This window comes from Vitis vinifera, chromosome 13 (genome assembly GCF_030704535.1).
Source record: "Vitis vinifera cultivar Pinot Noir 40024 chromosome 13, ASM3070453v1".
Classification (NCBI taxonomy): Eukaryota; Viridiplantae; Streptophyta; class Magnoliopsida; order Vitales; family Vitaceae; genus Vitis; species Vitis vinifera.
In genome coordinates, this window is record NC_081817.1 from 21,421,266 (window position 1) to 21,445,917 (window position 24,652).

A 24,652-nucleotide genomic window follows, 5' to 3' on the forward strand; every position below is an offset into this window, starting at 1 on the left:
CATTGAATGATCCAAACAAAATCAAGTTAAGCAATGAGAAGCATAGTTTTAACTAATCGGCAAATCAAATGAGTTCATCTTTAGCATGGAAAATGCGTAGTTGGACTCCCTTGGAAATGGTTACTTTGAGGAAATGTTTGTGGAAAACTGCTATTATGGAAATGGTTTCCGATTGGCCATCTTCTACTATGGCTGGGAATTACTTTTCCAACCTAAATTTGAATGGTTTTTCCATGAAGAATTGTAAGCATTAACTCCTATAAATTGCTTGGTTTCTAATGTGCCCCATATATAGTATTTAGCTGATCAAGAAACATTTCCATAGGCATTTGCAACTGAGGCTCCATCTTGCCTTGACTGCATTGCTCAAAACCTGAACTAGACACCTCATTCATTACCTCCACTTCTTTATTCTTTTCCATCTTCGGTTCCTCAATCCTTCTAGCCAAAAGTACAACATATTTGGCTTACATGAATAAGTTTGGAAAACCCAGGAAAGATGGTCTTCTAGATAGAGGGTTGTTGGATTTAAGGGCATGGAAACAAAAGACTAGCTCAAAAGATACAAATAAATAACAGAATGAATAAGAAGAAAAACTTATCAGTTGAGGCGTGACAAACACTGTCCTTAAAATAATTATACCCTCCTCGAAGACGAATTTGATGCATTAGGGTACCAGTAGTCTACCTCCAGGATTCAACAGCCAGATCTTGCCTTGGGTGCATTCTGTAAGCAAAATGTGTACAATTCGATTCTGAAAAAATTCTTCCAGATAGATGTATGAAAGACTCTTTGAAAAACTCTCTGAGACTCTACAAAACATGACTCAAAGTGGAAAGAGAATCTACTTATAAGTGGAATGGGACTTCACTAACACAATCCCAAAAGGACAATTCCCAAAAATATAAGACTAATAGAATAAAATAAAATAAAATAAAATAAAATAATTATTTACACTCTTCCTACAAGGGCAAGACCATCAAGTGTCTTTAAATTGAAAATGGTTTAAATGACTTTAGAGGAATGAAGCCCAATTACGATTTTGTGTTATGACCCAGAATGTTTATGCAATCTGATTAGCAAATGGTTGTAAACAGAAACTCGAATTCCTGTAAACAATTTGGACCAGAATGCATAATCAGTCTGAATGGAGAAACTAGTCTTAGCATACTAAAATGTGATTACGCATAAGCATTAATATGGCCACAATGCATACGTATTCTAAGTGAAAACTAGATTTAAGTAGCCCTGCAAAGTGATTACACCTAGCCCATTAAACAAGATTATATCTATCTCTTCTAAAATCCTTTTAGCAAGCCAAATGTGAAAATGATTAAATATTCAGTCTTCTTCTCATTCATTGCCAACACTGATTTTTCAAATTAAAAATGGAAGACGTTGCAAAAAATCAGTAAAAAAAAAAAAAACAGTCTAACACATGGCAAATCCATGTTCACTATCAAAATCCTATTCATCAAATACCATTTATGTGATAACATACACTTCACAATATGATCCCATACATTAATAGTTAAATATAGAACCTAGTTTTTCTCACTCTCTATCTTTCCCTATGATTAACATTCAATTTCCCAGAGCCCCCAGATATCCCTAGGCTTCCTAAAAGTACCCTTCCCAAGCTTCTAATTAAACTCAAAAATGATATTTTTACGTAATCAAAACAAGGATTTAGTTAAGCTTTTTAGTGTTGATTATGGCTTATTGACTTGAATTTAGGCTAAGGTTGACAGAGGTGAGAACCAATTAAGTATATGGGGCATGGTGGAAGCCCCTCCAAGGTGTCAAGTGAGGGGAAAATGAAGAAAAAGGCAAGAAATTTGAAGGACTTTTAAAAAAGAAAACAATAGGTGATTATGAGCAGCTAGGTGTACGCACATTCTCTGCGCACAACTAGGCCGAAGGTACTCACGTACATAAACTCTGAAGAAATGAAGATCGTTGTGCAGGCAAAGTGTGAGCAAAAGATATTGCTTGCAAGCTAAGTACAATACAGAACATTGTGCGTACAAAGACACAAATGAGCAAAACAAGTGCGCGTACACGCACTTCAATTCTTATGTAAAAGTACCCAGTACAACCTGAGTGTGCATACGCACAGTACGCAAAGATATTGAGCATAATGTCAGGGCCTAGAAGACCAGGGGTGTGCACTACTATGCATACACACAACCCAATTTAGCACGTACATGGCACTCCACTCAATGTAGGCCAACCCATCATGGGCATTGTGCAGGGGTATGCACAGCATACCCGGTCTCACATGCTGTTGTGAATCCGAGTCCAAAACATAGAAAATCTCTTTAGAATCTCTTGTTTCCAATTTCTAGACCTTTAAAGATGGAAAACGTACGTGGCCTGTTAGAGTTGGAATTAGGGTTTTCCATGCACCTTATATATACATACATTCCTACATTGGCAAAGAGAGAGACGACATACCCATTCATTGATTGTGTTCAATAGTTCAATTCAGTCCAATAGATTCCTTTAGAGTTTTTTGTATTGTTCTCTTTGTTGCATTCTATCATGAAGGGTTAACGAAGATTAGTGACCATGTTAGTAAATTGATTGATTAATAAATTGAAAAAGTTGATTAATTTGTTAATAAGTTTGTCAAGCTAATTAAAAGATGATGAAGATTAAGTAACCTTTTTGTGCAAATTTTTCTAGTGGTTACTAAGTTGGCAGCTTAGCTGCTTGTTTAATTGAGTGGCTTAGAATTCAATAAATCTTGATAATTTACTTGGTTATAATAGAGTTATTTGTTACCCTAAAATTAAATTAAAAGGGGCTAAAATAGGTGTGAAAGAACGGTTAATTGTGGTACACTTATGTTGTTTCAAAACTGAACATTTGACAGCAACTTCACTTTAATCTTTTTTTTTTCTTTTTTTCTTTTTTTCTTTTTTTTTTTCTTTTTTTTTTTGTGAGAAAAATTGGAAGGTATATAGCAAAGTTTTCTTTGAGAAAACTAGAGACTCAACTAAAAGAAACCAAGGGGAAATTTGAAAGTTTAAGACAATCAAGTTATTGTAATAGGTAAGGAAGTTTCTTTTGAAATCCTTGTTTTTTTATTATTTAGGAAAAACTAAGAGGAAAATTTTAGTTAAATCTAGTTTCGAAAATGGTTTAATCGTAGAGAACCTTGAATTACTTCATTCCCTTACCCTGGATGTTGTAGGGTGCGTGCAATCTAATCCTAAGCTTTCTAGATCTAACATAGCAAACTAATTGATGATAAAAACTATAATGTGTTCTATATCTAAAGGTTAAAGTTACATATTTGAGATCTGAATGTTCTCAAATTGATTCCTTGTAGTGAAGAAGATTGGTCAAATGTCACAATAATCACTGGAGATCTCACAAACCACTGATCTTCCACCTGATGACTCCTCCTTGAGTCAAGGCATTAAGATGGTGGAAATCTCTTGGATGTAAGTTAGGGTTCTCTCTCTATACTTAAGGGAAAAAGTGACAAAAGTCTGAAGCCCTAACACCAAATAGGGTATTTATAAGCTTCCTACTAGGCTTAAGTGACTTGAGCCTACTTTGGGCTTGAGTCACTTAATCTAACCTAAAAATGGTCCTAATTGATTAATTAACCCAAAAATTCTTTCACTGAATCCAAATATACCATTCACTAACTCCTATGAAACTTATGTATTTATCAAAATGCCCTTGTGCACATAAATGAACCAAGAATCAACCCAATCCTCATAAACCGTGTCATCAAGGTATATGAACTTGAGCGATGACCACTATGACACATACAATAGTATCAGCTTCCTTAGAATCCAATTTTAAAATTAACGCAACATCTCACTACAAAAAGTCAACTACACTCCAATACCCTATATATGTTACAACAAGACATTAAGTGCTCGGATTTCTAACACATTATCCAATGTATATAGTCTTCCCATAAACTAGTATTTGTAATCTAATAAGGTGAAAGTTATTAATCTCTTAAGATTACCTTTACCATCCTTGAGTCAAAGATCCTTTTTATTATGTGATCAAATGATATACTCTAACTTATAAAGAGCATATATCAAATTCCACTGAAGAAATTATTATAAATTTCATGATCATGTGTCCTAAGGATCACCTAAGGGGACACACTATCTCAAAGTTCATGAGATATCATGGTGCCTTTATTGAGAATACATGTTATAAATAGCTTCCATCAACAATAACTCAATCCATAGAAAATATATAATCACTTTAGGATCTCATCCGTAGGTTAAAGTCATTATATATTTAGGTATAAGTTCAATATTCTCTCAAGGCTGAGAGACAATACAATATAATAGTTTGGTGAAGTCATGACTACCCGATAGCCTTACATTATAACTCATTATAGATCTTATGCAATGTACAAATTGTAGACACTAGTGCACTTATCATGGGAACCTCATCTGAATAGCCAAGACCAGTTATCTCTCTAATAGTATACTGCAACCTCAAATGGATTGCATAAGTCAGCTAACCAATTCCAAACAAATCATCTACTCACAAGAAACTCATGACTTAGATCTTTCATGCAACTCTTAATACACCTAAGTCATATACAATGCAATAGATTCTAGCTAAGAATGCTCATAAAGTATAATGTATGAAATAAAAATAGATAAAAGTGAAACTAGAAAATCATTAAAAATTAATTTAATTTCAAATATATTACATCATATTATGCTTTTAAGGGCTCCATCTTAACATTAATGGGAAGTATAATGCATGTGCGTGTAGAAATTTGGATTATGCATGATATTTGAATACAAGATTTATTGTGTGAAATTTGTTGCTCATGTCAAAAGTATACTTTGTTTTGTTGAGATACACTTTGTTCTTGCAAGAACTAACTTGTTAATGTAGCTAAGCAACATAAAAAGGTGTTGAAAGCATTGATACAGCTTGAGAAAAAGACACCAATAAGGTCAACCTGAAATAATGTGTAAAAGGCAATAGGAGAGAATAGTCCATAAGTGAGAGTCCTTAAAAGAAAAGAGGTAAAGTGCCCTAGGGTAAAAGACCCAAAACATCCCCAAGAAGATTCATTCATGGATTAATAAGGGGCATAGATGCATGACCCTAAGGTAGAGCCCCATAATACTTTTTGTATTGTTATAATTGTGGGAATAGTTTGCTTTAAAAAAACATATGGTGTGATATCCATTGTTGGGTGTGCATTAAGCTAATAGTATGGTCTAGGGAACATGATCTCTATCACTAAGATGACATGATAAGACCATAGTTGATAAAAGAAAAAAATAAGAAAAATAAGAAAGATAATAACACTCCAAGATACATTTGTGATAACTGAATTCAAGGGAATTAACAAAAAAATGAAAACTAAAGAAAATGGAACTTGGGGACTTGTTCATGATAACCAAAATCAATGGCACCAAACTAAGAAAAATAGAACTCAAAAATGTGATCATGATGACCAAAATCCATGGAACTAGAAACTAAAATAAGGAACAAATGACACGATCACATGACCTGATTTAGTGGAGCCATGAACTAAGAAATGGAACTCAAAGACGTGGTCATGATAACCAAAATCAATGGAACCTAATTGATAAAAAGAAACTCAAAGATGTGACCACAATGTGAGAAAAACACTAGTACTAATAAAATTGAAATTAAAGATACATTTATGATGATCAAAATCAATGAAACTCGACTCATAAAAAAGCACTCAAAGAAATTAACATAATAACTAAAATCAATGGAACCTATCTAAAAAGAAAAAACTAAGAAATGTGGTCATGATAACTGAAATTAATGGAACTTGACTGATACAAAGGAAATCAAAGATATGGTCATGATGATCAAAATCAATGGAAGTCTATTGATAACAATGAACTCAAAGATAAGGTCACAATGGCCAAAATTAATAGAACCTAACTAATTAGAAAGAACTTAGAAATGTAGTTGTGATTACCAAAATCAATGAAACCTAACCGATAAAATTTATAATAGATCTCATGCCAGATATAATGTCAATTTGAAATTGATATCAATCCAATTTGAAATCTTATATATATATATAATAAAAAAATAAATAAAATAAAAAACCAATAATGACTAAACACACACATAAAATTGTAATTCCAATACAAAAATGGCATAAGGCCAATGATGGTGAAATTCCAATGTCAATATTTCAATGAACCTCAAAAAAAACTTATGATAACCGACACTATCCAATGACATCAAAATTTTAATATCAAACTAATACCATGATGCCATGTTGAATTTTTTTTACTCCGATGATAAAACCATATTGTCACTATAATACTGGTTGCTCAAATCATATGACTAGTAATGTTGAAATTTCAATATGATAATTAATGATGCATTATGAGCAAACAGATATAAAAGTGATATGGCTATTGTGACATCTAAATTTCAATTCATTTTTCATTTTGACCATTAATCTATGTTCCTTGTAGCCACTAAGGAATTATATCAATTTAGTGAAGATTTGAAAAGAATGGAGACCCTAAAACAGATAAGAAATACTAGATCTGAATATACGAAACTCAAAGTAAAATTCTCAACATGATTTTTCATCCTAATCCCATTCATACAATTCATTTATGCTTCACACATATAATTTAATACAAGTATGCAATGGGTGCTTATAGTATTAATACATACAATTATAATAAATAAAAAAATTAAGAAAAATGAGAAATAGAAGGAGAGAATTATATTGAAGGGTCAACTATCTCAACTACTATCAACAGGCTTGTGTTCTTTACAATAGCTCTAATTTCTCTTCTTTAGAGCTTAGTTGAAACCATTTTGACAAAATCTTTGTTCTTCTTCCTCTAAGAGCAATCCCACCCCCTCATTCCCATTTTTTTCTCTCTATCTTTCTTCTATGTATAGGCTCAAAAATGGTAAATGATGACGACAAGTGGCTTCATTGAATTCTCATATGCCACCCACATGCACTTCCATCTTGCATTTGATTTTTGTTTCCATCTCAAGCAGCTTAGTGAGAAGCATCCAACATGTGTCTGTGGACCCGCATTTTTCACGTGCACCCCCACTCGATCGGTGAGACTCGCTTTTTATTTGTAAAAAATTAATTTTGGAAAAAATTAGAGTCGCCACTTATTTTATTCTTATTTTAAAAGGAAAATAAAACAAGAAATAAAAACCCTAAAATGTGAATCCATAATTTTTGGAAAAAACATGTCTTTGAAAAACCTGAGTCTAGGTCCGGGGATCAGGTTACCTATTGGGAAGGTACCTCTAAAAGGTAGCACCCCTCTAAGCCCTATAAAGGTTTCTACTGACTAAGTTGAGGGAAACATGGCAATTAAATGGTTGATCATGGATACATAAGTAAGCTAGGGGTTTTTTAAAAAAATAGTATGTCAAGCAAGAAAGTCTAATCATAGGAGAGAGTCAAAGTGCGTACCTGAACAGCTTCTCAAGCGCTATCATGAAACATAAAAGTTAGTATAGAAATATATCACAACATTTGTTCTATCAGAGATAATCAAACAAGCATCAAATATATATCAAGGCAATCAAACAGGATAGCTAGCATGGGCATAGTACGCAACGACAATCATGTTCACGGGGTTTAGAAAGTGGGTATTAGGGAACGTACCTGGATAGCATATATAATTCATAGCGCACTTCCGTAGGACAAGGAGAAATTAGATAATAAATAATATAGAGCAAAAATCCTAACATGCACATCTAATTAATATAACAAAAAAAATGACCGAAGTACACTGAATTACCAGTCATCACATATATCTTGTATAGAATTCTTAAAAAAAGATAAACATGATTTCAATAAGTAGTAAAAGTGGTAGTAAAAAATGATCATTTTTAAAAAATATTTTTTTTATGTAAGGGTTTCACCAATTCCCCAATTGATATACACAAATCTAACCTGAAATTATCCCATTTATGTGGGACCACAAGCTTGGATTTGTGTCTGATTTAAAACCAAATTTTTTGTTAAAAACCAAGAAAGATGCAAACCGATAAAAAAAAAAATGGTTGCATATTATTTTAAGAAAATGAGATTTTGATTCTAAGAACTCTAAATGAATTTTTAAAAAAAAATAGAATTTCTAAAAGGGGTCTTCGGAGAAAAGGTTTTGATTTTAAAATAAAAGGAATTAAATTTTAAAATAATAAAACATAGAAAACAAAATACCAATCAAAATAAAAGAAAGCAAAAATCACAAAATAAAGATTTAGAAAATCATGTCAATTAAAGTGGTGAGGGTAAGACCAACCTTCCTGAGTTTCCAGTGGCCTTCAAAAAATAAGAATTTAACTAACAATCACTAAGACATCAAATTTATGACTTCCTAATCAAACAAACTAACAAAATATTACCCAATACTAACATTTAGATTTCAAGAAATACATGAATTAAAATAAAAATAACCAATCAAAGATTAAAGCCAACAAACTTAGCATATGGAGATAATAATATGGAATCGATTAAGGTAAATTAGCATTTTAACAAAATATGATAAATCAAAAACCAAAGTTCAACAATCTTGAAGGTATGAAAACAATGACATGCAATTAATTGGATTGATTATCTAAAATTCCTAAAGCTCATACTAAATGTCAATAGATCAAAGCCAAAATTACCATACTTAAAACATGAAAATAATTACACGTGATTGACTTAATTAATTAAAAAAATTATATTCAACTACAAAATTGGATATAAACGGATTAAATTCAAAGTTAATGAAATAAAAAACACACAAACACATTCAATACTAAAAATAATTAATACTAGATTAAATTAAGGACATCATCATCGTCTAATAAGATTGGTTAAACTATCAAATTGATATCACAAATATATTTAAACTACAGCAAATAAATAAATTAACAAAATAAAATTAAACTAAGATCGAAATTAAAAATATGGAATTTGTCTAAGAGGGTTAATCAAACAATTGAATTAAAATCATGAACACATTCAGATTATAAAATAAATTAAAATCAAACTAAATTGAAATTAAATTCTACTTAATAAAGTTATTGGAATATTAAAAACTCAAACTTTACTTGATACAATCATTTAAACTAAAGAATTAAGATCCACGAATGCCTTTAAGTTAAAAACGAATTAAAATTAAAGTAATTTGAATTAAAAACACAAACTTTATTTAGCGTGATTATTTAAAGTAAAAACGAATTAAAATGAAACTGATTAGGATCACTGACACATTCAAATTAAATCATAAACTAAAACTAAGTTAATCCGAAATTAAAAAAAAAAAAAAAAGTAAACTTTATCTCACAAATTATTTAAACTAAGAAATTAAAATCATTAACGCGTTCAAATTAAATTATAAACTAAAACTAAATTAATCCAAAAAAAGTAAACTTTATCTCTTAAATTGTTTAAACTAAGGAATTAAAAATCACAAACATATTTAAACTAATAACTAAATTAAAATTTAAACTAATTTGGGATTTTAAAAATATGAACTTTATCTATTAGGAATACTTAAACAAATGAATTAACATTTCAAACACATCTAAACATATAGGATAGATTAAAATTGAACTAAAGTGAAATTAAAAATAAGAACTTTTCTAATATGAATAATTAAACTAACGAATTAAAATCACAAACATATGGGATAGATTAAAATTGAACTAAATTGAAATTAAAAATAAGAACTTTTCTAATATGAACAATTAAACTAACGAATTAAAATCACAAACATGTGGGATAGATTAAAATTAAACTAAATTGAAATTAAAAATAAGAACTTTTCTAATATGAACAATTAAACTAACGAATTAAAACGACAAACACTAAACATAAAAGGTAGATTAACAGTGAACTAAATCAAAATTAAAAATAAGGACTTTTATAATAGAAACAATTAAATTAAAGAAAACTACAAACACATCTAAACATAAAAGATAAATTAAAACTAAATCGAATTGGAATAAATAAAAAAAAAAAAGGGAACTTTACCTAATGGGATAAATTAAACTAAAGAATTAAAACCACAAACATATCCAAACTAAAAAAGAAAAAATTAAAACTCAATCAAAATTAAAACAACAAATTTATTATATAAGATTAATTAAATCAAAGAACTAAAATCATTAAAACACTCAAGACTAAAAGGATGAATCAAAACGAAATCAAAGATAAATTTGAAAGCGTACACTTACCTATAAACCGTTATTTGTGGAGATTTTGTGGGGTTGCTCCTCTCTTTTTTATGGTTATGTGTCGGCTCCTCAAAGTTCTTTGCGCGTCCTCTCAAAAGAATTGCTCTCGTGTCCTCTCTGCCTGAAGTCACTTGCTCTCCTCCAAAGTTCCACGTGAAAATTCTTTCCGCCTATTCCCCTCCAAAAAAAAGTTCTCATATGCTTGGATTATCTCCTTTATTTATAAGGCAGCCCACTCCTTATGGAATATCTTATTTCCATTTTTTCCTACGTGCATGTGGATATGGGAAGCCCATTATGTGTGGCTCACTTGGAGATTTCCCCAAGGATGCAGTCTTATCTTGTTTGGTAAGTGATCAGAATCCCTTTAATCTTCTTTCCATATGTTCCGGATGTGTCTCAGCCGTGATCTGCCCACTTTCAATATGCAGCCCGGATTCTTTCTTCAAGCAAATCATATGCACCCCGGACTCCTTCTTAAAGTCGTGATCTGCCCACTTTCTATATGCAGCCCGGATTCTTTCCAAGTTTCCCTATTTGGTCGTGATCTCCTCTCCTTGATGGCTCTAAGTCTATAAACCGTTATTTGTGGAGATTTTGTGGCCTGCTCCTCTCTTTTTTATGGTTATGTGTCGGCTCCTCAAAGTTCTTCGCATGTCCTCTCAAAAGAATTGCTCTCGTGTCCTCTATGCTCGAAGTCCCTTGCTCTCCTCCAAAGTTCCACGTGAAAATTCTTTTCGCCTATTCCCCTCCAAAAAAAAGTTCTCATATGCTTGGATTCTCTCCTTTATTTATAAGGCAGCCCACTCCTTATGGAATATCTTATTTCCATTTTTTCCTACGTGCGTGTGGATATGGGAAGCCCATTATGTGTGGCTCACTTGGAGATTTCCCCAAGGATGCAGTCGTATCTTGTTTGGTAAGTGATCAGATCCCCTTTAATCTTCTTTCCATATGCTCCCGGATGTGCCTCAATCATGATCTACCCACTTTCTATATGCAGCCCGAATTCCTTCTTAAAGTCATGATCTGCCCATTTTCTATATGCAGCCCGGATTCCTTCCAAGTTTCCCTATTTGGTCGTGATCTCCTCTCCTTGATGGCTCCAAGTCTCATGCAAAGTAAAAATAAAGTTGAAATAAGAAATCATGTAATTGGAAATAGAATAAAATAAAATAGAAAATCAAATCACATAGCCACAAAAATCCAAAATGTCAATTCATGGAATTAAAGAATAAATGAATAAGTGAGTAAATAAACAAATAAATTGATAAGGGTATAAAAATAAATATCAGACATATGCAATTAGAAAAAATCAAGAAATTAAAGTAATGCAACGGATTATAATAATTTAAATGTCAAACTCAAACCCTCAAAAATAAAAAATAAAAATTCATTTCATGCAATAAATAGTCAAGCCAATACTCATCCTATCTCGGAAAAAGAAGTAACCAAAATCAAGAACACGCCTAAGTGGGCTATGCCAAAAGAAGTGTCCAAGTGACCTATTCTGAAAGATTGCCTAAGTAACCTAGGGTGGTGAATGTGTGCAAGCTAGAAGGTGCCAAGTGCATCTAAATGGGCCTAAGGTGATGCCTAATGGGCCAAGTGTATCTAAATGGGTTTAAGGTGCCTAAGTGGGCCTAAGTCTAAATTAGGGCTGCCAAGAGTCACAACGGGCTAAGATAAATCCCTCAACCAAAGTCTCCAATGTGGCTCAAAAAATGTAAGTAGTATGACTAGCTATGGGCCACCAAGGAACTACTGTAAAGTATCGAACAAGTATCTAATAGAATATGTGATAGGACGACAAAATTGAGGGTCTACAGTGTCATAAGTCTCTTTATGGATCTCGAGGCCAAACCATTGGAGATTCTCATTGGGTGAAAAGAAAATGTTAAAATCCAAGTGATGTCAAAATTTTCAATTTAGCCCCCTATAACAACAAAATCAAACCTATGTTAGATATGAAAAGAACACGTTTCCTAGGAGACATTGAAATCAAATCAATACATAGAAGATGAAATTGATATCGAAACATGGGTTGGGCTACTTTATGTACAATTGAAATTTCAATATGCCTCATCTTCTATCAAAATTTTGATATGGAGCCATGTCATATTGAATTTTGGTGTTGATTTCTCCTTTCAAAATTTGTGCCCAAATTTACCCTTTCAACATTTGTTATCTTTTGTACATTATGTGAGAAACCTTAAGTTAAAGCCTACATATCAAACATCTTCTCTCAAGGTGTGAAAGTACTTAAAAGTATGATCAATAGTCCACATCTAAACTGATACACAAATACATGTATACGAGTTATTATGTTTTATGTTGTTTAGGACAAAATCAAGGTCATACTTAAAAGTATGAGATATCATGGTACTTATTTTGAGAATACATATTGTCACTTGTCTTAATCAATAGTAACTCAATCCATAAGCATTATACGATCAAGGTCTTACTTATAGGTCAAAGCCACTGAAAACCTCAACACTACCTTAATATTCTCTCAAGGTTGAGAGCTTATGCATCATACTAGATTGGTAAAGTCATGACAATCTGATAGTCAATGTCATAATTCAGTATAGGTTATGTCTAATGTACAACCATACACAATAGTGCACTCACCATGGGAAACTCATCCTGATGACTAAGACCAGTCATCTCTCTAATTAAGAAATAGTACACTACGGCCTTAAATGGATTGTCTATGCCCATGAACCAATTGTGAAAAACTCATCTACTTGTAAAAAACATATGACTTGAATCTTTCATACAACTCCTAATGCACTCAAGTCATATATTATGCAAGTGATGTAAGCCTAAATGCTAAACATAGATAATGTATAAATCAATTATAATAAAAGAAGAACCTCGAATCATAATATAAATATTAATGAATTTCATTTATTGTTACATCATATTGTATTTTTAAGGGTTTTATCCCTATAATTTGTTTATATTTACCATTGAAAACAAAAGTTAAACACAAAAAACACATCAAAGTCAAAGCGTCAAACACAGGCAATGGGTTAGGAATAAGTGTTCAAATCATTAAAAAGGCTACTAAAGAACACTTCACACTGCAATACTTAGGAAAGCGAATGAGATGAGTTCAAGACAAGTAACTTCATCCCATTTATCTATATCTTTTTCCATCCTCATCCAAAAAAAATTAAAAAATACAAAATAAATGGGATTGGGTGGGTACAGGAAATTACCATAGCCACCCCACCAACCCCATTTTTAAAAAAAAAAATCAATTTTAATATTTTTAAATTTTATATTATATTAAAAATAAATGCAATTTTCACATAAATAAAGATTAAAAATTTTATAATTTATTGCTATGAAAAGGAATTTTGTTTGTTATATATGTTAAAAAAGTGAAAATTAAATTAATTTTATTTAATTATATATATAATCAAGGTGAGTTGGGATAGACAATACTTGAACCCCACTCAGATTATTAAAAACAAAACAAAACATAAAAAGACCTCCCTTATTCTTATCTCAAATCAATCCTATCAAAAGGCAAGGCAACAAAGGTAGTTGAAGAAACTTGTCTCATTTCCATCCCTAGTCACATTGGAGTTCTCATCATCCATGTACATCTAAAACATTCTTGGAGTTCAATATTACAATCTTGAGAAATCTCGAATAACAAAATATGTACATGGAAAATGACTAATATCTAGTGGAAACGATCATAAAGACTATGGATGAATCTAAATGCACTCACCTTTTTAGTTGATTATGCATCATGCAAATGGACTTGCATGAAGTGCAAGTCGATTCATATAAATAATTTCATGATTGTCTAAAGTATTTCAACATTTTCTTTTTTGCATATTACTTAAAAAGAACTTAACCAAAGACTCTAGATTTCTTTAGGCATTGAAGATGTGATGGTCAATGGATATTGAAAGCGTGTTTGACATTATTTCTATTCAAAATGTTTTTAGTGAAAATATTTTTTATAGAAGTGCATTACAAGTTATTCTTAAATTTTTTAAAAGTACTACCGATATTTTTCCAACTATCTTATTTTCCTTCAAGAAAGTTTTTATACTAGAATACTTTCTAAAAGCGCTGCCAAATGGACTCCAAGAGAAGTGTCCCAAAATACATTTCATGGCTTTATGAAGCGTGTAGAGCCAAGAAACCAAAATTTCAGTGCACACTGAACCAAACACACATCACTTTCTTGCCTAATAGAAGCCTTCAACACAATTCCTCACGCATAAGCAACTCTTTTAGAGGCTTAAATTTTGGAAATAATGGACAAGGCAGGTATCGTTTTCTTGCATAAGTGAGACGATTCTTAAGAGAAATTAATATCATAAAGCAAGTGGAATACACACAACTGCCTAATAAGCTTTACTAAGCATCTATCATTGAGATGATTAGACTAATTGTGTCTAAGTGGCACAAATGATTCACCCCATTATGGGCTTCTTTTGGGGGGATTGTTCAAATTTCACCAATCCATGGAAGGGACTTGTGGATATGATTTCACCTAAACTAGCTTTTGCATGGAAGTAGTATTGACATATGTGGCAACTAAGCCATTATTTGATTAGCTTTTAAGAAGAATTACTTACTTGAAAGACCAAATGAATCATTCCAAAGGTCTCTTAACACATACGTCCCAATTCTTCTTCCTTATCCATTGGATGATCCAAACAAAATCAAGATAAGCAACTGCAAAGTGTTGTTTGAACTAATCCGCAGCAAGTCAAATGATCCACAACCATTTTTTTTGAGTTGAGTAGAAAGTAAGAGATGATGTTGCGTGGAGGAGAGAGAGTAAAACACATTAACACGTATCCAAACAGATGCAATTATTGGCTTGACGATGGAAGGAAAAGTTGGCATAGAAAATGCCTCATTTTCATGGATTAGTTTGCCTCCCTCACAAATTCCAGCATATGATTTTCTACGGTAAAATAACAGCAGGTTTGGTAATGTTTTTACTTAAAATATTTTTAGTGAAAGTGTTTTAAAAAATCATTTATCAAATGTTTCTCCAAAAAATATTATAAGTGATTTTTCAAATTATTAAAAATGTTTTCTAAAATTTGTCAGTAAACTAAAAAACCCATTTGGCAATGATTTTAGAAAACGCTTCTAATATTTTCTACACTTAAAAAAATTTATCATTTAAGTATTAAAAATGTTATAAACGTTTTTTAGAATCATTGTCAAACACACTCTATTTTTTATTTTTTCAAAAACACTTTTTAAACTAAAAGTGCTTCTAAAAATAATTGTCAGACAAACTCTTATTGGTCTTTTGAGGTATGGTTTTTCATAATATAAGAGAATCCAAATCCATTTGTTAAAAGGGTAAGATCCAGCTCTGGGCCTTCAGTTCCTGAGAGATCCAGCGCTAGCCTCGGGCCCTCAGCCTTTGCTGTAGGAATGAGGAGATATTTGAGAGTGAGGAAAAATAGGGGTTGGATTTCAGTGCAGTGGGCTCATTGTCATGGTTCGTGTTAGGGCCTTACCCAAAGTTAGCCAAAGTGGGCTGAGACACATATTTGGCCCATTACCCAAATAACATAATGTTAGTGATAACTTGAACAAGTTAGCTCAACCCAATCAAAACTCAATCTATTGGCAAAATTTCGATAATCATTTTTAATACTATCTGAACTCAATTCGGATTAGAGATCGGGTCGGATTGAATTTAAGGTCGAAAACCCCTTATTTCATATTGGGTTTGGATTGAGTAAAAACCAAACCAAACCCAACCTGCTAGACCTGCAAGCCCACATGCAGTGTACAAGTTGTGTCATTTTTCTATGAAAAAGGAACCCTTCAAGAGCTATAATAACAGGCCCTCTAACAAGAAGAAATTTATGTTTATATTCACTTGCTTTCTCAGATGACAAACTCTCCACTATCTGTGTTAGAGAACATTATGTCCCTGTCATGGCAATTGGCTGATAACAAAATTGTAACATAAAATAAAAATAATAATCCATTAATGGTAAACAAACTAAGAAATATAGTCAGAACTGTGAAGAAAATGCTCATACTGTGATCCCTGGACTGTGCTATAAACATCGTACCAATTGTCAACTTGTTCATGGAGGGGTTTGATGTGAATCTTCACCTGCCGGCTCTTTAGTTTTCTAAATGGAACTCTCAGAAACTCTTGAACATCAGATAATGCCTGTGAAGAACACACAGGATGTAAATATTCAGAAGCTGATTATGATTAGGAGTTACTTGGTTTGTTTCAGTGTTCTACCTTGGGATTGTTAATGATATCTTCATAGTATAAAATCATATGGCGATTGCTCTTGAAGAATTCTAGAGACTCCGTCATGGTACGTTCAGCTGTGGAGAGGTCCACTATCAAGCTGCTGACATTGAGGGTAGGCTTAAATTGTGCAAGTAAATCTGCCTGCAGGAGGAGGTTAAAAGAGGGTGCATAAATGATTCATGACCTTGTAACTTTTTAAGTATATTTGAAGAAATGGGCTTGATTTAAAATCAATTGAGCATGTAAGGGTTGTTTGAAGTAAGGTTTTCAGAACAAAATTAGAATTTGCAGAGCTGTTTTAATGTTGAAGAGATCAAGATTCTAAGCAGAAAAATTTATGGAAACATAATCAGAAAGACCAAAAAAATCATAACTATTAAGAACAATAACCTCCCCGTTGTACTAAAATAGTGAGATCAGCACTGCCATCACATCCTTGATTTGGGACCCCAAAGGAGGCTGTTCACTAATAATGCACATGGGTTTTGTAGCTACTTTAGATGCAATGGTCTGAAACAATCGTACAGACCTCTTCCCTTTTATGTACATAAGATTTGTGGGTGCCATTGATACGAGTGAGAGAGAGATATGGAGAGATAGATAGATAGATAGATAGATAGATAGATAGAGAGAGAGAGACCTCTTCCCTTGTATGCACATGAGACATGTGGGTTCCATTGATCAGTTTTGCATCTTTATCATAAGCATTGGCCAGCAAGGATACAAGCCTTCTCAAAAGATTTCTCCGAAAGAGAAATATAACTGACACCCCCTTTTGGTTAAAATAATTGGCTATTTGCCTGTGATAAACCATAACAGCCTGCAAAGAATGGCAAGTAATAGAACTTGTTAAAGGACAATATAATATGAACTTATCCAAAAACTGAAAATAAATGAACTAATTACATTCATTCCCCAATCAAGCTACAATATTGTAAACATGTTTACAATATTGATGAATGACGATGTGGAAGAAAATTACAGTGAACAGGGCAATGAGATCACTAAATATCACACATTGGGCTTTAGATAAGAATTAAGGAGTAACTTAAAACAGAGGTTGATAATAAATTCAGAAGGTAAGAAATTAGGAACAATCTGACAATACGTTACCAAAATAACATGAAAATTTACAAAAGCACAAATACATATATACAAATATATGAACTATGTATATGTAATACTATTTAACACTGAGTTTGATACACATGCTCCTACATTTTCATTGATAATTCATTTAAAAAATAAATAAAAATTCAGCATCGCCAACAGCTGTCAGAAATGATACCTTCTTTGTTGAAATCCTAAAAATAATCCCCAAGTAGAGGCTGTGAAATAGTCTACAATTTCTTGTTCTATGTTAAGCAATAAAGATTCAGATGAATGGTATGCAAAGAAAGGCTTTTATCTGCTTTTGTATGCAGATAGCACATATATGCTTAGCATAAAAAGGACAGGTTGTTTCTGATCTAGGGCCTTTCTTAGTTTGGCTTTTTGCTGCATTTATTTTTGTTTTGCTCCAGTGTTCCTTGTATGCTTCCTGTCTACCAGGTTACCACACATCTTTTTGATAATTTCTAATGACTATTTACATTCGCCTACAGATAAAAATGACAATTTCTAATGATTCATTACATGCACATAGAAATGATGTCTCAAGCAGAATCTTAACATAACAACCACTATTTACTTAATATGTTTGTTATTTTGTGGGAACCACTAAATGTGAAGTAGATACAGCTTTTAAATACACACATTTTCATTATAAAGGATATGGAGATAACCAAAGACAATTGTAACAAAAATTTTATACCATATTTCACTTCCAGCTCTTAGAATTAAAAGTTAATCAATAAAGCAATTTCTGACACTCAAAATGCATTTTTGGAAGGACAGCAGATTTTAAATGTGTTGTTAGCTAATAAGGTTGTTGATTGGCAGTTGAGAAGTGGCAATCTATGTATCATCTGCAAGCTAGATACAAACACATGCACACACATTAAAAAAAACCTATAGTTAAAATTGAAAGTCAAATTATTTACTGATAAAGTGCTGGAACGGCAATAGCTTTTCTGCATGCTGGGGAAGAAGGTATTTATTCATGATTCAGAAGTGGCATCCTAGTTATTATAGATACAGAGAAAACATATAGTCAAATTTGAAAGCCAGATCAATTACTGATACTGTGCCTGAATGGCAATATTGGTGTCGCATAGTTGGGAATAAGTCATTTCAGATACAGGATGAAGAAAACAGAGGAACTTGGCTTACCATTATGGAGCACAGTTGAGGTGTTTCTGTAACACTTAGCTTTGATGGGGAGATCTCCTGGATTTTGGCATGTTTTAACAAGCATAGAGGAAAAAAAAGGGTTTGTCTTTTGGCATGTTCTAACAAGAAGCATAGAGGAAAAGAAAGGATTCATCTCTTAGAAATCTGTTTGAACAGTAATGGAAGGTCAATCAAGTAATCAGACTATGCGTCAAACTGATGACTCAAGTTCATAGCCATACTGGAGAACACTAAAATCGTAGTTTGGATATCCAAAGGATGTCATTTTATCCCTTCTTAGTTGACAAATGAGAAATCAAAGATTACCATGGTGAAAGTTATGGAAAATTGAGGAAACAGGGGACATCCATGGAAAAGAATCATCGTTATTCTATGCAAGCATGGATGGCAGAAGAAGACAGAGAGGCAGACGTTAGAACCTAGAACAAAAGTGGACCTGGAAGTAGCTTGTTTTAGAAATGCAATTTCAGCGGATGGGCAAATGATAACCACAACTGTGCCAAGTTTAAAAAGAAGAAGAAGGAAGAAGAAAACTGGATATTACATGTTCTACCTAACTCCCCTTGCTCCAATGCAGGGAGTGATCTTTGTTGAATCCCTAGAATATGCCACGTTTCTAAGCAAGATGGGAGAAGTGGGGCTGCACAATGGCAATAGGGCATGCCAGGTTGGTGGCCACCATGGTCAAATGAAGCCCCTCTTTTTTCTTTCCTACATGATCAGCTAGAGTTTCAAGGGTTGCCCTTCCATCTATGGTCCAAAAAAGGATTGTCAAAGCAGGGCTACTTTGCGAAAAATCCTAGATATTTGACTTTTGCATTATAAATTTCCCTGACCCCTATGGGATGGTATCTTTCTTTACTGTTTCCCTTCTCTTCTGGAAAAGATTCCATTCTGTACAAAGATCTGTGCTCTCAAAATTCAGAAGAAAACTAACTGGGTGCATCCCTTTCTGTTTATGTCCTAAAAAAGCCCTACATCCCTGCTCAACAGACACACAAGCACTTGGGAGCTTTGGTATATGATCTAATTTGAACAAAGGAGGGTCAACAAGTTCATTCAGAAAGTACTTAAATGGAAAGCCTCATATTTGGCCCATAAGGAAACAGACAAGAAGGGAACAATAGCCTTTCTCACATTTATCACAGGGAAGCAAGTAAGATGACAAGTAATCAGAGAATCATCAAACCTGGTTTAGCATCCACTTGAACCCAACTGCAGCAACACAATCATTTTTTGCAGCACTACTGATCCACTCTAGGTTATAGATAGTATCTAAAGTTCTTTGAATTGTTTCCATACTTTGTCTTCTTTGCTTCAAGGAAAAAACCTCCCCATTTGAACTAATATTGGGATGACTGTTTAATAACGTTTCAAACCACCCACTTCCTGATCTCTGCATGGACAAAATAACAAAGAACCGGACTGGGGTACATTTGCATTCCTCCCTGATAAAGTGAATTTTGTGGGTTAGGCATAATAATTGAATATGGAAGTGACAAGGTATATAGGGATGAAAATTGACCTGCTATAAGTCTTGGGCTGAGGAAAATGTACATAGACTAGTTCTTCTGGTGGAATGCCATTGATAGAACAAGTTCTCTCAACCCTCGTGAAGGAAATTTTTGTCGGTTTTGATGGCACAGTTACCCGTGTGAGGGATACACCACAGATATATACCCCAAATGCCATGATTAAAAACAAAAGAACCAGCCAAAACACATATGGTGATTTCTTTGATGCCCTGGATGAAAATACAATCTGCAAAAAGGATCAACTAGACAACTACAGTAAGTAAATCCTATATGTTGAGAAAACAATTAGAATGTTATTAGGTTGCCTTTTCTGATAATAATCCAAACTTTAATGAGAGAAAGCCCAAAAAAATAAAATAAAAATTATAAGGAAGAGGGATCATTTGAAAAAGATGAATAATCAGGCTAGCAGCCATACCTCCTTGTCCATTATTATGTTCCTCATGCAAACAAAGATGGTGACAAGGCATCATTTCATTGAACTAGCTGTGTTGTCTTAACCAGAACACTCACTTTGATCCTCCTCAGAAATATCATCAGTAATACCTGCAAAATGCATTGTGAACTATCATTCTTTCTTTACAATTTATCAATGCTTGAACCCTTCCACAAGCTATGATAAAATGGATTGTGATAGAAACCGAACAAAAATGAAGAAAGAAACCATGACAAATGGAACACCTCATTACCACTATTTCTTTATGGGTAAATAGCAATATATTAAAACAAGGTACTCCAGAAAAGTGTCCCAAAGCACACAGGAAGTATACAAAGAATGCTTAAGAGCAACTCAAAAAAGAGTAGGGGACCAACAAAAACAACATCCCCTTAAACAGAGCCCAACCAAATGGAACAACTCATTACCACTCCAACTTGGATGTAACAAGTGATGAAATATATTGATAATCAAGGGAAAAAGGTATTGGAATTAAGACTAGAGTTAGTGAAATTCAGTGCCTCCAGAAATCCACCCCACCTCCTTGGTTCCATTCGTATTGGATTAGCATTTTTCCTCACTGGTGTTAGGTTTAGGTTCAGTTTCATTTTTTCAACCTTATTGGGATCAGATCTGATTCCATTCAAAAGCGTTATAGCTAGAATCTAACACTTAATTTTTGTAGGCATAGTCTTGGGATGTGTCTTACTCAGAATCCTACTTAAAGGTAGAATACCATACCAACAAGTGTCAATTCAATGCATGAATGATAACATGCTTCATATTGAGTTCAGAGCCCAACCTAATTTGACTGATGCTCTCTGATAAATATAAATCTTTCCAAGAGGTGCTGTTATTACCAAACTTGATATTGCAACTTAGTAAACTAGTAAGAAGCAAGCAAAGAAAATAAAATTGCTCAGGGTTAACCACCTTTAAACAATCCTAGACCAATCCAAAAAGCTATGAGGTAAGACTGTTTCAAAGCTGATCCCAAGCACTCAAAATCCCCAAATCCTCCTGTTCTTGTTCCAATGCACTAAAACAAGCATAAAGGAGCCACCATCCAAACTTTTTAGAGTGCCTTACCCACAAAACTTCCATGGTAGTTGATCAATGACTCATTCATTGACTACCAAATCACCCAAGAAATCCCAAACCAAAACAATAACAAACAAAACAAAACAAAAGATGCCACAAATTGCTGACCTTCCCACAATGGATGAGACTGGTTGGCAAATTCCCCCCTGAACTTATATAGGCCAACCAACTAATCAAGGGCCCACACTGCCACAGGTCAGTCTTTAAAATTCGTCGCAAACCACTTCCCAAATAAAATGTTTGAAAGAAACAAAAATGGAACCTTCAAAACCTCCTTTGCAAGAAACCAACAGGACCACCCAAAGATAATGATTTACAAAAGGATTGAGAGTGTCTTAGGCAGTGTTTGTATACAAACTCTTTTTAGTGGAAGTGTTTTTTGTATAAGTGCTTTTAGGAGAATCACTTATCAAGTACTTCTCCAAAAAGCATTACTAGTGATTTTTTTAACTTTTTAAAAATGTCATCTGAATTTTCTTAAACACCTTTTTTTTTTTTTCAAAAATGCTTTTTATATAAGTTCCAAATGGACTCCTAATAAAAAAAAATGCTCATTTACACTGCTCTGGACCACACTGCCCAAGCACCTCTGAATTGGATTGCATAAGGCACTGCTCTACCAACTATAAAAGCCAATCATGAAAAATCCTCGTAAAACAAGGATTCCAACGACCCAAGCAGCTCCCATTAACCCACACGCATATCCTTCTCCTAGGAAAAGAGCCACCCCTTCCTTAGCTTTTCAGAAGCCAAAGCTCCCTTTCCCTTCCTAGAGTATCCAACCTAACCTTCTTACTAATTTTCCCTAATACGGCCCATATCCACTAAGGATTCCTTCTCCCCAGCAAATCTCCATTCTCCACAACCATTTTCCCTATAGCATAGTTAAGTAACTAGGGTTCACTGAGTTGAGTTGAGCATTCCCATATATAACTTAACCCCCTCAGCATTATCTTTCAGAGAGAGGTATATTGGTTTGTACTCCCCACATACAAATCCCTCCCCCTTCCAAATCAACAACTAATTCTTTCTCAAGAGGGAAAAAATAAATAAATAACAAAGGAGGAATCCTCCTTTTAGTGTAAACTTTCCCATTATTTTCTGTTTGGTTTCTAAGAAAAAAAATTTTTTAAAATGCAGAAAAAATAGAAAATTTTAAAACCAAGAAAATGCAGCATCATACAGTGACAAAGCTCCTCAATTTTTTTCTCAACGAAAATTAACCATCAAACATTAAACACAATGACAGCCACTTTCTGGGTGATAACCAAAAAAAACGAAAAAAAAAAAAATCAAAACAGTTAGAATCTAAAAGACAAATTAAAACCCAGAAACAAACACTACACTCCCATAATTATCGTGCATGAAAAAAGGAAAAAAAAAAAAAACAACAAACAAACAAAGGCAAAGAAAAATAGAGGGGATTTGAAGCTTACCAGACAGAGCTGAAGCTAGAAGCAGGCATTTGAGAAACCCTACTTCTCTATTCTATAGACCATTACCCAGCAGCGAACTCGGAAGGCTGTTTCCTTGCAGAAGATGAAAACTAGAAGAAAAGAAAAGAACAGAAAAAATTGTTGAATGATTTCACAGAGAAACTGAAGCTTCTATGACAGCTCAACAAGAGCGCTGGAGTCATACTAGTTTCCACTCGTCTAATTCCGGTGTTGGTGGGAATAATTGAATTCTTTTTTTCCTATACATTTTGTGATTAATTGATTAAAACAGACGAAAATATCTCAAATTTATAAAATTAATCTTTTACATTTTTTAATTTGAAAAGTAACCTACTTTTACCATAAATACCCTTCAATATTTTCACTATTTACATATATCTTTTAAAAAAAATGTTATTTTTACGAGAAAAAAGTGAGGGTATTCTGGTTCAAAATGGATATGTTTTTAATAAAAAAATGAAAGGTTAAATTTGTAATTTCATATTTATTATCCTATTTAATTGAAAAATAGAGAAAAAGAAGGAAAAATGAATAAAATACTTTTGCAAAGAAATAAAAAATAATAATATCCAAAAATTAATCTGCTTTCTTTCATTGACCTCTAAATAAATTAGTTTTTCCTTTTATCCCTCTTTTTTTTATTTAGTTTACTTCCAACTTTTAAAAAATTTCATCGAAGTTGAATTGATATGGCCATTTATATCGGAAAAGTTATCAATTATCATTGTTCGGGATTATAATATCCAATGAAATATTTAATTAAAAAAGTTGAAATAACATCCATTTTAAAAATTATTTAGTTAAAAAGTTTAATTAATATGGTCATTTATATCATTTGGGATCATATACCTATAATATCCAATGAAATATTTAATTTAAAAAGTTGAAATAATATCCATTTAAAAAAATATATATATTTGGTTAAAAATGTAAAATAATCCTCAAATTATGAATTTAATATTTCTCTATTTTTTTTTTTAAAAAAAAAAAAGGGTAACTCATTTTTTATATAAATGTCCTTTATCATTTCAAATATTTACATTTAAATTTTTAAATAAAGTATTAATTTTTAAAAAAATAATCAGGATATTTTTTATTAAAATAATACCTAAAAAAAATATAAATGGTTAAATTTCAAAAATTGAGTTTTCACTACCTTTTAATCAAATGAACCTTTAAAAAAACAATTTATATTAAAAAAAAATAATTGGTAGTAGATAAGGATGAAAATATTTTCCAATGATAATTTAAAATATGGAGGTCTTTCAATCAAGAACAATTAAAGTTCATAAAAAAATTTAGAGTATGTTTGATAATTGTTTTTAAAAAACTATT

General features: G+C 32.6%; 1 protein-coding gene across 2 annotated transcripts; it reads right to left on the bottom strand.

Moving 5' to 3' along the window:
• Nucleotides 1-16,070: 16,070 nt before the first annotated feature.
• Nucleotides 16,071-23,562, bottom strand: LOC100245449 (uncharacterized). 2 transcript variants are annotated; one of them, XM_002265746.4, is made up of 7 exons: nucleotides 23,297-23,562; nucleotides 20,742-20,869; nucleotides 20,314-20,549; nucleotides 19,978-20,236; nucleotides 17,137-17,316; nucleotides 16,482-16,637; nucleotides 16,071-16,403 (listed from the first exon to the last, which is right to left on the bottom strand). In XM_002265746.4, the coding sequence occupies exons 2-7, from the start codon at nucleotides 20,766-20,768 to the stop codon at nucleotides 16,227-16,229; spliced, it is 1,035 nt and encodes a 344-aa protein (XP_002265782.2). In that variant the 5' UTR covers nucleotides 20,769-20,869; nucleotides 23,297-23,562; the 3' UTR covers nucleotides 16,071-16,226. The 2 variants fall into 2 exon arrangements, with proteins under 2 accessions (XP_002265782.2, XP_010659058.1); XM_010660756.3 differs by having other exon boundaries at nucleotides 20,314-20,565; nucleotides 23,297-23,545.
• Nucleotides 23,563-24,652: the final 1,090 nt, after the last annotated feature.

Coding starts and splice junctions, on each gene's coding strand:
- LOC100245449 (XM_002265746.4), bottom strand. CDS start 20,768: ATGAGGAACATAATAATGGACAAGGAG. Junction 20,550..20,741: donor ACATAATAATGGACAAGGAG/GTATGGCTGCTA, acceptor TCCTTTTTGCAG/ATTGTATTTTCATCCAGGGC. Junction 16,404..16,481: donor ATATCATTAACAATCCCAAG/GTAGAACACTGA, acceptor TGTTCTTCACAG/GCATTATCTGATGTTCAAGA.